The sequence below is a fragment of the Haliotis cracherodii genome, unplaced genomic scaffold, assembly GCF_022045235.1.
Source record: "Haliotis cracherodii isolate W230 unplaced genomic scaffold, xgHalCrac1.p SCAF_12, whole genome shotgun sequence".
NCBI lineage: Eukaryota > Metazoa > Mollusca > Gastropoda > Lepetellida > Haliotidae > Haliotis > Haliotis cracherodii.
In genome coordinates this window covers 1,137,300-1,151,829 of record NW_027266267.1, presented here as the reverse complement: position 1 = coordinate 1,151,829, position 14,530 = coordinate 1,137,300, and the positions used below count along the sequence as shown (strand labels likewise).

At 41.7% G+C, this 14,530-nt stretch overlaps 1 protein-coding gene across 1 annotated transcript; it reads right to left on the bottom strand.

Annotated features, from left to right (window-relative positions):
- Positions 1-3,556: 3,556 nt before the first annotated feature.
- LOC139457440 (uncharacterized) lies at positions 3,557-4,834 on the bottom strand. Its single transcript, XM_071238837.1, has one exon. It carries the CDS (start codon positions 4,791-4,793, stop codon positions 3,573-3,575), a length of 1,221 nt encoding a protein of 406 aa, XP_071094938.1. The 5' UTR covers positions 4,794-4,834; the 3' UTR covers positions 3,557-3,572.
- Positions 4,835-14,530: the final 9,696 nt, after the last annotated feature.

The following is a 14,530-nucleotide window of genomic DNA, read 5'->3' as shown; positions in this document are numbered from 1 at the left end:
CAAATTACACATAGACACAGACATTCCGCATGTAGCTCAACAATACATTTTATGTCAGAAAGGACATTGAGAAACAGAGTCAAGCAGACCTGGGCAGAGACGTTTTTGAAAAGGAAACAGGTCCGACATCTTGCGTATCTCCTCTTCAAGTCCAGGTCAAGTAAGAGTTTGTGTGGATAGGAGATGTCCCAACGTTGCTATCTTGAACAGCTGACAAATAATCGAAGCCATCAGAAAGATGCAGAATGGCAAATTACCAGGATTATATACCACCTGAGGTTCTCAAGGTCAGCCCAGAAACAACAGCGGACATCCTTTATGACTTATGCTGTAAGATCTGGGAGTCAGGAGAAGAACCAAATGACTGGAAAATGGGACTTAGAAAACCTAAGAAAAAGAGACCTATCTGATTGTCAAAATTGGAGAGGAATCCAACAACTATCGATACCAAGCAAAGTACTCACAAGAGTCATCTTACCAAGAATCAAAGATGAAGTAGACAAGATACTGAGAGATGAACAAGCAGGGTTTACGTGTCATCAAAGAACAGTCAATAGGATGGCAGTCATCTCTATGTCTTAACTTCGTAGACTTCAAGATCAACAGTGGAGTTTCATTCACCATCTTAAGACATATATCCCAGAAAAACTAGTTAACTTCATAAGAAGCCTTTACAACAATACCACATGTAAAGTCAACCACAACTCGTCTTTATCACCATTTAAAGTGTGTTAAAGTGTGACACATGAGTTCGACAAGGATGCCTCCTATCATCACTGATCATTGACTGGATCATGAAAAAGGCAGTGGACACTAACACGTAAACTAGAGGACCTTGACTTTCCAGAGGATGTGAGCTTACACCAACACATACAGCACAAAAAAGTCACCACAAGCATTTGCAAGATCAACCGGACTTGAAATCAACTCAAAGTCAATGAGGATCAATACACAATAAGACTCTCGTATCATGGTAGATGGGTAATCTATCGAAAAAATCAGCAGCTTCACATATCTGGGGAGTGTAGTGACGAATACAGGTGGACCCAACAAAAACACTTTTGTCACCTTAAGACCAATATGGAAGAATACTAACATCACTCTGAGAACCAAACCGCGGATTTTTTAAGCCAACGTCAAATCCGTCCTGCCTTATGGATCTGAGACATAGAAACAAACAAAGAAGACAGAACACGACCTCCAAGTCTTCATCAACAAATACCTCAGACAACTGCTAAAAATAAGACGGCCTGAGAAAATATCAAACGAAGATCTTTGGAACAGAACAAACCAAGCTTTAATAATAGATACCATCAAGAAAAGGAAATGGCAGTGGATAGGTCACATCCGAAGAAGGCTGCAAGGAAACATCGCGAAACAAGCACTCGACTGGAAACCACAAGGCAAGAGAAAGAGGGGAAGACCCGTAACAACCCTGGAATCAGAACTGAGATCAATCCACATGTCATGGGGAGAAGCAAAATGAAGAGCACAAGTCTGAAACAGATGGAGAACTGTTGTGAAGGCCCTATGCCCCTCAAGGGGTACACAGGAATAAGTGAAGCAAGTCAGGTCATACCAAAACCTTCAAGTCCAGGTAAAGTAAGATTTTGTGTGGATATGAGATGTCCCAGTGTTGCTATTAACCGTGAGAAACATAACTCACCAACTCTTGAAGAGCTGACAATGATCCTGTCAGGAGCACAAGTGTTCCCCAAGCTGGACCTTATTCAAGGATATTATCAACTTGAACTTTCCAAGGACTCGTGGTGTACAACCACATTCGCCACACACCTTGGACTGTATAGATATAAACACTTATAAAGTTTTTCAGGAATCCATTCGACAGGCCGTCAATGGATTAACAGGAGTCGTGAATATCAGTGATGATATCCTGTGTATGGAAAAGATAAACAGTCACATGATAAAAATCTTCATGCATTGTTTACAGGGCTCCGTGAAAAAGGACTATCTTGAAACCGTGAGATGCATTTTCAGTAAGAATTCCATTGTATTCTTTGGGCATGTATTCAGTGGGAGTGGCATGAAACCATCACAGGCAAAACTGTCTGCAATCATACACATGCCACCACCTACAAATGTGTCAGAGGTAGGAAGTTTCTTGGGGATGATGAACTTTTGTGGTTCTCCACAAACTTACTCGTAAAGAGACCCCATGGAATTGGACAGACAAACAGCAACACGCCCTGAACATACTGAAAGAAGAGCTGTGTAAAGCAACACCATTGAGATATTTTAAACCTCAAGAACAATCAGAACTGTATGTTGATGCTCGCTAACACAAAATGTTGATGGGATTCCTATAGTTTTCAAGTTGCAAGCAGGTCGTTAACACCTACTGAACAGAGATATTCACAGACTGAGCGAGAAACTCTGTCTGCAAAATGTGCTTGTGAACATTTTCAAGTCTATCTGTGTTGTAGCCATTATAGGTGCATATGTGTCCCAGATAACATAATGACACAGGCTAGGGTGTGAGGTCTGATTATTTATTCTGTCGTGATAAACCGACACCCTGGAACAATGAATACAATAATAAACATACAATTATATCTAGTACATCAAAACTGAAGCAGATTAATTAATAATCTACTACACTTATAAGCTATACATATTATATCATTTATAACATTTCACAATTATAAGCTTAGATATGTAAGTTTAATGGATTTACACATTTAATATAAATATGGTACAATAAATATTATATTATGTTACAATGCAAGCAATATATAAGTATGCATATATATATACCCGGTGAATCCCACTGGGGTGTATTTGGGTGGTCACAATCCCTTGTAAATAGATTAAATCCCTCGTGAAAACCTGTTCATGATATAAAATACATCATGAAGGTATGTTTATCTACACACATGAACATAACATGTAAACTATTATCAACTTATTAATACACAATACAAGTTACAGAATACACAAATGTCCTAGATTAACACAGACACACATATAGTGAAATGAAATATATCTAGTATACATACACTCACCATGCACACACTAATACTAGTAAATGTGACATGTTTAAATATAATTAAGGATCTATATAGACATTGATTAAACTTAAGTGATTTGCATAATTATACTGGCATGAAATACAATTATAACTTTTAACTACTAACCTTTATATAAGTATATCCTTTCTTCCAGTCCAGTGCACAGTGAAGTAGTAATGCCAAGTGCAGGGTGAAAACAAAGGGGTTTGAAAGTGGGACACAGAGATTTAAAACTAGCCAATCCAGAGGACGCCTGGGCTTACACTCTGATTGACCACCAAGCAGTTGACTGACCAACTAAGTAAAACATGACATTAGAATAGGGCTTTAATGATAATACTTGACTTACAACTATTTAAGTATGCAGCCTGAAATGAGAAATACAATAAATAATTCTTGATTACTGCAATATCTGAAATATACAAAATATCATTATTGACAACATACATAGTAAATTAAAAGCTAATTAATAAAACATGACTGATATATACAGAACTACTATCTACCACACACTTCCCCCCCTGGGACTAAATGATGTCCTCATCATTTGCCTGAGATAAGGTGAAGTAGAGTGTCTTGAACTTGTCCAGGATCACTCGTCAGAATACCACTGAGCATCAATGAAGTGAGGTACTCTGCTCTGGATTTCCAATCAGGTTTTGGTACAGCTGCTGACATCACATATTCACCACTGGTCATCCACTGTGGTTTAGTCCTGGAACGACTGGATGTCCTGGGACATGCTACTGGTGGTGTGACCAATCTCTCTTGAGGTACGCTAACATCTTGTGCTATCCCTGGTTCTGAAGGTAAATTCAGAACTTCAGATGTTTCGTCCTCCTGTGATGTCTGTGCTGTGTCAGATGTATCATTGTTGGAACTATCCACCGCTGAAGATGCACCCACATCCTGCTCCAAATCTAGAGCAACTTCCTGTGACTGGTCCTCTGCATCTTCATCATCCACAGCAGTACTATCTATATCTGCCTCTACCTCAGCTGGCCTATCAACTACATCTGCAGCTGAAACTGACGGTTCGGATGAAGAGATGGGGACAAGTACAAAGTCATCATCTTCACTCTCTGCGGTGGTGTTTTGATCATTATCAGTTGATGCTGTCTCTCTCATAGTAGGTTGCAGACGTGGGCTAGACCTCCTTTTCCGTGGTTTGGGTACAGGAATAGATGTTTCTGGTCTAGGAAGAGAACCAATGGGCAGTAACAGATTCCTATGAAGAGTCTTCTTCCTGCCCCCTCCGTTTTCCTTTTCAACAACATACACTGGTATAGAAGGGTTTGGTTGGCTTGTGACAATGTAAATGTCATCTTCCCACTTGTCAGCTAGTTTGTGACGACCGTCAAAAGCTACTACTTTAACAAGGACACGGTCACCCACATCTAATACAGCTGCTCTTGCACTCTGATCGTAGTAGGACTTCTGCTGGGATTGAGACTGTTTGGCTTGTCTAGTAGCTATCTCATAGGCATTACGCAGCTTTTCCTGAAAGGTCTTGGTGTACTTGAGAATTGATCTCGTGGTGACAGGTTCTATGTCTAGTCCAAAGGCCAGATCTATAGGAAGTCTGGGATGACGACCGAACATGAGATAGAAAGGAGAGTGTCCAGTAGATTCATGTCGTGTGCAGTTGTACGCATGCACTAGTGGTGCAACATGGGTCTTCCAATCCTTCTTGGCTTCAGGTTCAAGTGTTCCAAGCATATTGCACAATGTCCTATTAAACCTCTCGCACATTCCATTACCCATGGGATGATAAGGTGTTGTGGAGGACTTGTCTATCTTTAGAAGCTGACAAAGCTCAGTCATCACCTTGCCCACAAAGTTAGCTCCCTTGTCCGAATGAATCCTTTTGGGCAAACCATAATGGACTACAAAGTTGTTGAAGAACAGCTCTGCTGTGGTTCTTGCTGAAGTGTTCTTTGATGGATATGCCTGTGCATAACGAGTAAAATGATCTGTTATCACAAGAACATATTGCTGACCACCTGTAGAGGGTTCCAATGTCAAAAAATCCATGCACACTAGTTCAAGTGGCTGAGATGTTGCGATACTAACCAGAGGTGCACGAATTGAGGTGGAGGACTTGCGCTTCATGCATCTGCCACAAGATTGTATGTGAATCTCAACATCCTTGGTCATACCAGGCTAGTAGAACCTTTCCTGGAGGAGAGAAACTGTCCTGTCTCTGCCTGGGTGTCCTATATTTTCGTGAAGACTTCGTAAAGCTGCTGCTCGACACCGTGAAGGGAGAACAAGTCGCTTCTGTTCAGTTCCATGCTGTTGAACAACACGGTAGAGAACATCCTTCTGGATTTTGAAGTGGTCGTAGTTCTTCAACAATATTGTCATCTCTGAGTTCCCTATATATGACCTTCTGTCAGGCTTGATCCTGTTCTCCAGTCCCTCAATGATGGTTGCAAGACAAGGGTCTCTAGCTTGCGCACGTCTCCAATCATTGGCATTCATGTTACACTGATCTTCGTCTACATTGATTTCCTTCTCTCCTGTTACATCTGTGGACATACAGAGACTTTCTACCAAGCTGTTTACATTGATCATTCCACAGATAGCACGAACTGAATCTGCTGTGATTTGATCAACCTCAGTATTGGCTTCTTCAGTGGGCAGCCGGGATAGAGTGTCTGCATCCACGTTCTCTTTTCCTGGTGTATATCTGATGCTAAAGTTGTAGCTTGCCAAGGCTGCCAACCAGCGATGACCCGTAGCATCAAGTCGAGCTGTAGTTAGTACGTATGTGAGCGGATTATTATCTGTCACTACAGTAAAGTCATTACCATACAGGTAGTCGTGGAACTTATCAGAGATAGCCCACTTCAGACACAAGAACTCTAATTTATGTGCTGAGTAATTTCTCTCTGAATGGTTCAAACTCCTACTGGCGTAAGCAATGACCTTTAAGTGACCTTCCTGTTCCTGGTACAGTACTGCACCGAGACCTTGGGTACTGGCATCAGTATGAAGTTCAAAAGGCTTCAAGAAATCAACGTAACCAAGCACTGGCGGTGTTGATAACTTTATCCTCAACTCATTGAAAGCTCGATCCTGCAAAACACCCCATGTCCATTCCTGTTTGGTCAGCTTCTGGGCTCTTGACTTCTTGGAAGCAGTCTTTGGCAGTAGTTCAGATAAAGGCTTTGAAATCTTTGAAAAGTCCTTGACAAATTTTCGATAATAGCCTGCAAACCCCAGGAACTGTCGAACTTGTTCTGGTGTAGTTGGCGTAGGCCATTGACGAATCTTGTCAATCTTCTCAGGATCTGCTTCAATGCCATCAGCTGAAACAATGTACCCGACGTATTTGACCTTTCTCTTGAAAAACTTGCATTTCTTGGGAGCTAGCTTAAGTCCACATTCCTGCAGCCGCTGGAACACAAGCTTAAGCCTCTCGACATGCTCCTCATATGTCCTGGAGAAAATGATCAAGTCATCAATATAGATCAGACATATATTCAAGTGCAGACCTTCTAAGCACTTCTCCATCAGTCGTTGATAAGTAGCTGGAGCATTGGATAAGCCAAAAGGCATCCGGTTATACTCGAAAAACCCTAAAGGACCTACTGTAAATGCGGTTCTTTGCTTATGATCTTCCTCCACCTCTACCTGATGGTAGCCGCTCTTCATGTCAAGGACAGAAAAGTAGGTCATACCACCTAAACAGTCAAGCATTTCTTCGATTCTGGGGAGTGCATAGGAATCTTTGATGGTTCGGCGGTTCAGTTGCCTGAAGTCTATACACATCCTGAGTTTTCCATTTTTCTTCTTAGCAAGGACTACATTGGATGCCCATGGGCTGTGTGAGTGTCTTATTACACCTGCAGATAGCAACTCCTGTAAATGACTTCTAACTTCATCAAACATAGCTGGTGGAATACGACGATGTCTCTGCTTAAAGGGCGTGTGGTCATAGAGCTCAATCCGATGCCGAACTTGTGTTGAGTGACCCAAGTCATCATCTGCCTTGGAAAAGATGTCCTTGAATTTGAGTATGGTGTCTAATCCTTCCTCAATCTGATCACGTGTTAGGCCCTCCTTATCCATCTCTATCTGATCAATCAATGTGTCAGAGTCTACGGGACGACCAGGTGGTAGATCTTGAATTGTGACCGGTTGCAGCTCACATAAAATAGCCCGAGTCGGAATGACGACAGCCTTGGTAGTGACATTTGAGATGTGCACTTCAATGGTATCCTGTCCTTGAGGGTTGTATTGGATGATAGTTGGGGCAATGTCAAGATCATGTGGTACTGCAGAACTGATGGTTGGTTGTAGCAATGCACATACCTGAGGATATGCTAACCCTCTGCTCAGTTGACCCTTGATGACTGTGGTGCTATTACTAGGGATTACAACACTTTTATGTTCTGCATTCCTAACCAAAGCAAGTTTCCCATGGTTTCTCTCCAATTCCTTTTCATGTAATACAATACTTCTGAATGCTAAGTACCAGGGGGTATGCAAATTGGCCTTCTGTAAAAACCTATCTCCATTTTGGTTTCGGCATGTTTCAAGAAAATGTGATAACACATTTGTGCCCAGTAAAACTGGCACCTTTGCATTGTATCTGGTGTCAGATACCACAAGAAACAGACAAGATACAGAGTCCTCATTAACACCACCTCCAGGAGTCCTAACTGTAACCTCGATAATTCCCTGATATTGGAGTTGCTCACCACCAGCACATTCAATATCAAGCAACTTATCCAAAGACACTAATGGGATATGAGAAAGATGATTCTCATAAAAAGATTGAGAAAGTATTGATACAGTGGCTCCAGTATCAAGAAGGGCGCACACTGGAATGTCCTCAATGTAAACTTCAACTTCATTAGAAGTTCCTACTAATCCTTGAGGCAGTTGCCTGTGTGTGGGGCGTTGAGAATTGCCTAATGGTAGCCCCTCCCCATAGGCCCAGGCAAGTTTAAAGGGCGCCTCTGATGATCCAATAAGACACGACAACCATAGGCTAAATGGCCTGGATATCCACATCTGTAGCAAATAGGTGTGTTTCCTTGAGGTTGTGTGTTATTCCACTGTGACGTGATACGTCCACCTGTCGGCTGAGACTGCTGTGGGCTGGGGGGCTGATACAGTGGTGCAGCCGCACCCTGTGGGGCATCCCCTGACTGTGCACCCCTCCAAGTAACCTTTTTTCCACACTCTCTACGTCTGGGATCTCTGCCTCTTCCCCTCCATGAACCACTCTGGTGTTGTCTGTCCTCATAGCTTGGTGGATTGGGATGTATAAATGACTGACACTGATATACCTGAGCAGACATCTGTGTCTGTTGTTCTTTCATCTCTGAAATTTCTGCTTTCAATTCTTTCATCATGTCCTTAAGTTCCGAAAGGTCTCTTTCTTTGGCAGTCTCAGTTGTCGAGGCCATCTTCACAGTTGCAGACTTGGGCCTGATCTTGGGTGTGTCTCGTTTCCCATGGTTCAGATCAAACTCAAGTTCCCGGAGGCATAGTCTTAATTCATCAAAATTGGATATAGCATCGTATTTGTATCCAGCTAGACTCTTAAGCGATGAGTGTAGACCATCCCAAAGTCTTGACCTTAGCATATCATCCTGTTCTTCTTGTGAGATGTGCTTTAGTTCAGTAAGCTGGAACAATAACCTCTCCAACCTACAACTCCAGGTTGCCACGTCCTCGTCATCATGCTGACTGGTACTGTAGAACTCTGATAACAAGGAGGAACAACTCCGTAATGTTCCAAAAGCACTCTTAAATTTGGACAACAACTCTGCAATAGTTGCCTTATGACCTAATTTCATGGAAACCAAAGCTGCTTCTCCTTTAAGTGATTTGCGAAGGGCTTGCAATATTACCTCGGGGCTGTATGTCTTACTCTCCATGAGGCAATCCACCTCATATCTCCAAAGATCATACTCTGTATCTTTCCCATGTTCTCCACTGAAGAATGGTAATCTGGGAAAATGCTGGTAAGAAACTGATGTCGGATGGCTATGACTTGTTTGCGGCTTTGAGGTATCAGACGAGTCTTCCATCTTTATAGCAATACCTTCCTCCTGAGACATTCCATGTATCCAATGCTTTAAATCCTCTGGAGTATCATCTTTAGGTGTCATCCCCATCTTTCTAAACAGTTTCACCATGTTACCCAACTCCTCCTTACTGAGTTCCATATTGGACAGAGTGGATATAATTGCGGACAAATGTTCTAAGAAGAGTTTATATTAACAAGTGTCACTAAGACGAAAAAAACTAAAGTGCAATATGGCGCCAGCGCTGTTGTCACCTTTGTGACTAAGTATGTATGTGACGATGAAAGAAGCAAATTGACAAGAATGTGATTATAGCTAGAAAGAAGGCATTATGAGCTGAAAACAAAATGAAGGGCAGTAAAGCAGACTTGATATAACCAAGTGAAGCAGCAAAGTCATCTGAGTTGATCACCTGGAAAAGAATATGAACATGTCTAACTACCAATTAATACTAAAGTATGGGATAGGTGGGTTCAATCACATAAAATGAGTGAGTGAGATCAAAGCAAACTAACCTGGCTTGACGACACTAATGACAATATAAGTGGGACACGACCAGAACCACCTGTTATACCATCTTGGTGCATAGATGTGTGCAAGGTGCCGTGAGTGCAGGGTGATGATAAATATATGTAGTGAGTCAGTCACAGAGTCATTCTGGGTTTATGGATAACCTGTTTTGGTTTGGTTAATGCATAATGCCTAAGATGAATGCCTACACACTTTATTAATTAAGCAAGTATTTAAATCTTATCTAAGCATTATGTAAACACAAAGCACACCACTCATACACATCACAATGAAATACCATGCATCACTAATGCATGTGTATCCGGGTACATGTAGTCAACACTAATAAATAAAGAAATACAGTTTACAGTGACCTTCAGGGTAAGACTCAACAAACTGACACACCTAACTGAGTCAGTAATGGCACCATGGTTAAATATACAAAAGAAAAAAATGTGTTGCAACACAGGAATAACACTGCAGTATACAATCAGTAACAAAGTATGACAGGGAACACCATTTGAATTTTCAAAGAAATATAAGATGCATCTTCTGTAGAGTATAACACAATTATGACTGTTTGCTGACAATAGAACAAATGCGCATTTGATGAGACAGAGCTAAAGCAATTGCTTCATAGCTAGCTTTGAAAACGAGTCCATGATTGCGTGAATCTTGGTACAAGTTGATAACATTCTGCACCCAAATAGTTCATAATTACCACGTATTCACATGGGTATGCAGTCCATTACTGGATCACTGGGATGGTCACTGGATCACGGGAATTGTCACTCCACCCAACATCAGTCGTCAACAGATCCTCACTGGGGGCTCCATTGTTGTAGCCATTATAGGTGCATATGTGTCCCAGATAACATAATGACACAGGCTAGGGTGTGAGGTCTGATTATTTATTCTGTCGTGATAAACCGACACCCTGGAACAATGAATACAATAATAAACATACAATTATATCTAGTACATCAAAACTGAAGCAGATTAATTAATAATCTACTACACTTATAAGCTATACATATTATATCATTTATAACATTTCACAATTATAAGCTTAGATATGTAAGTTTAATGGATTTACACATTTAATATAAATATGGTACAATAAATATTATATTATGTTACAATGCAAGCAATATATAAGTATGCATATATATATACCCGGTGAATCCCACTGGGGTGTATTTGGGTGGTCACAATCCCTTGTAAATAGATTAAATCCCTCGTGAAAACCTGTTCATGATATAAAATACATCATGAAGGTATGTTTATCTACACACATGAACATAACATGTAAACTATTATCAACTTATTAATACACAATACAAGTTACAGAATACACAAATGTCCTAGATTAACACAGACACACATATAGTGAAATGAAATATATCTAGTATACATACACTCACCATGCACACACTAATACTAGTAAATGTGACATGTTTAAATATAATTAAGGATCTATATAGACATTGATTAAACTTAAGTGATTTGCATAATTATACTGGCATGAAATACAATTATAACTTTTAACTACTAACCTTTATATAAGTATATCCTTTCTTCCAGTCCAGTGCACAGTGAAGTAGTAATGCCAAGTGCAGGGTGAAAACAAAGGGGTTTGAAAGTGGGACACAGAGATTTAAAACTAGCCAATCCAGAGGACGCCTGGGCTTACACTCTGATTGACCACCAAGCAGTTGACTGACCAACTAAGTAAAACATGACATTAGAATAGGGCTTTAATGATAATACTTGACTTACAACTATTTAAGTATGCAGCCTGAAATGAGAAATACAATAAATAATTCTTGATTACTGCAATATCTGAAATATACAAAATATCATTATTGACAACATACATAGTAAATTAAAAGCTAATTAATAAAACATGACTGATATATACAGAACTACTATCTACCACACACTTCCCCCCCTGGGACTAAATGATGTCCTCATCATTTGCCTGAGATAAGGTGAAGTAGAGTGTCTTGAACTTGTCCAGGATCACTCGTCAGAATACCACTGAGCATCAATGAAGTGAGGTACTCTGCTCTGGATTTCCAATCAGGTTTTGGTACAGCTGCTGACATCACATATTCACCACTGGTCATCCACTGTGGTTTAGTCCTGGAACGACTGGATGTCCTGGGACATGCTACTGGTGGTGTGACCAATCTCTCTTGAGGTACGCTAACATCTTGTGCTATCCCTGGTTCTGAAGGTAAATTCAGAACTTCAGATGTTTCGTCCTCCTGTGATGTCTGTGCTGTGTCAGATGTATCATTGTTGGAACTATCCACCGCTGAAGATGCACCCACATCCTGCTCCAAATCTAGAGCAACTTCCTGTGACTGGTCCTCTGCATCTTCATCATCCACAGCAGTACTATCTATATCTGCCTCTACCTCAGCTGGCCTATCAACTACATCTGCAGCTGAAACTGACGGTTCGGATGAAGAGATGGGGACAAGTACAAAGTCCACAAACTTACTCGTAAAGAGACCCCATGGAATTGGACAGACAAACAGCAACACGCCCTGAACATACTGAAAGAAGAGCTGTGTAAAGCAACACCATTGAGATATTTTAAACCTCAAGAACAATCAGAACTGTATGTTGATGCTCGCTAACACAAAATGTTGATGGGATTCCTATAGTTTTCAAGTTGCAAGCAGGTCGTTAACACCTACTGAACAGAGATATTCACAGACTGAGCGAGAAACTCTGTCTGCAAAATGTGCTTGTGAACATTTTCAAGTCTATCTGTTTGGATCTTCATTCACTCTCTACAGAGATCATAAGCCTTTAACACCAATGCTTGGAAATCCAAAAGCTACACTTACTCCAAACATATCAATTTCAAATAGTCTACAGACCAGGGATTCACAATCCAGCCGACTATCTAAGTCGTCATCCAGTGAACGGCTCACGCAGTGAAAGTAGTGCAGCAGAGCAATATATAAACTATTCTGAAATTGTCTAAGGTTCCAAAATCTATGACCGTAGAGTGACTGACACTCTGTTCAAATATAGACATGGACACATCCTGACACACCGGTCATGTAGACACATCCTGACACACTGGTCATGTAGACACATCCTGTCACACACATCTCGACACACAGGTCATGTAGACACATCCTGTCACACACATCCCGACACACAGGTCATGTAAACACATCCTGTCACACACATCCTGACACACAGGTCATGTAAACACATCCTGTCACACACATCCTGACACACAGGTCATGAAGACACACTGGTCATACACATCCTGACACACAGGCCATGTAGACACAACGAGTCACACTGGTCATGTAAATACATCCTCACACACACATCCTGACACACAGGTCATGTAGACACATCCTGACACACAGGTCATGTAGACACATCCTGACACACACATCCTGACACACAGGTCATGTAGACACATCCTGACACACACATCCTGACACACAGGTCATGTAGACACATCCTGACACACAGGTCATGTAGACACATCCTGACACACAGGTCATGTAGACACGTCCTGACACACTGGTCATGTAGACACATCCTGACACACTGGTCATGTAAACACATCCTGACATACAGGTCATGTAGACACATCCTGACACACAGGTCATGTAGACACGTCCTGGCACACTGGTCATGTAGGCACAACCTGACACACAGGTCATGTAGACACATCCAGTCACACACATCCTGACATACAGGTCATGTAGACACAACCTGACACACTGGTCATGTAGACACAACCTGACACACAGGTCATGTAGACCAAACCTGACACACAGGTCATGTAGACACAACCTGACATACAGGTCATGTAGACACTTCCTGACACACTGGTCATGTAGACACATCCTGACACACAGGTCATGTAGACACATCCTGACACACAGGTCATGTAGACACATCCTGACACACAGGTAATGTAGACACATCCTGACACACACATCCTGACACACAGGTCATGTAGACACATCCTGACACACACATCCTGACACACAGGTCATGTAGACACATCCTGACACACAGGTCATGTAGACACATCCTGACACACAGGTCATGTAGACACATCCTGACACACAGGTCATGTAGACACGTCCTTACACACAGGTCATGTAGACACATCCTGACACACAGGTCATGTAGACACGTCCTGACACACAGGTCATGTAGACACATCCTGACACACAGGTCATGTAGACACATCCTGACACACAGATCATGGGGACACATCCTGACACACTGGTCATGTAGACACATCCTGATACACAGGTCATGTAGACACATCCTGACACACAGGTCATGTAGACACATCCTGACACACAGGTCATGTAGACACATCCTGACATACAGGTCATGTAGACACATCCTGACACACAGGTCATGTAGACACATCCTGACACACAGGTCATGTAGACACATCCTGACACACTGGTTATGTAGACACATCCTGACATACAGGTCATGTAGACACATCCTGACATACAGGTCATGTAGACACATCCTGACATACAGGTCATGTAGACACATCCTGACACACAGGTCATGTAGACACATCCTGACATACAGGTCATGTAGACACATCCTGACACACAGGTCATGTAGACACATCTTGACACACTGGTCATGTAGACACATGCTGACACACAGGTCATGTAGACACATCCTGACACACAGGTCATGTAGACACATCCTGACACACTGGTCATGTAGACACATCCTGACACACAGGTCATGTAGACACATCCTGACACACACATCCTGACACACAGGTCATGTAGACACAACCTGACACACTGTTCATGTAGACACATCCTGACACACAGGTCATGTAGACACATCCTGACACACACATCCTGACACACAGGTCATGTAGACACATCCTGACACACTGGTCATGTAGACACA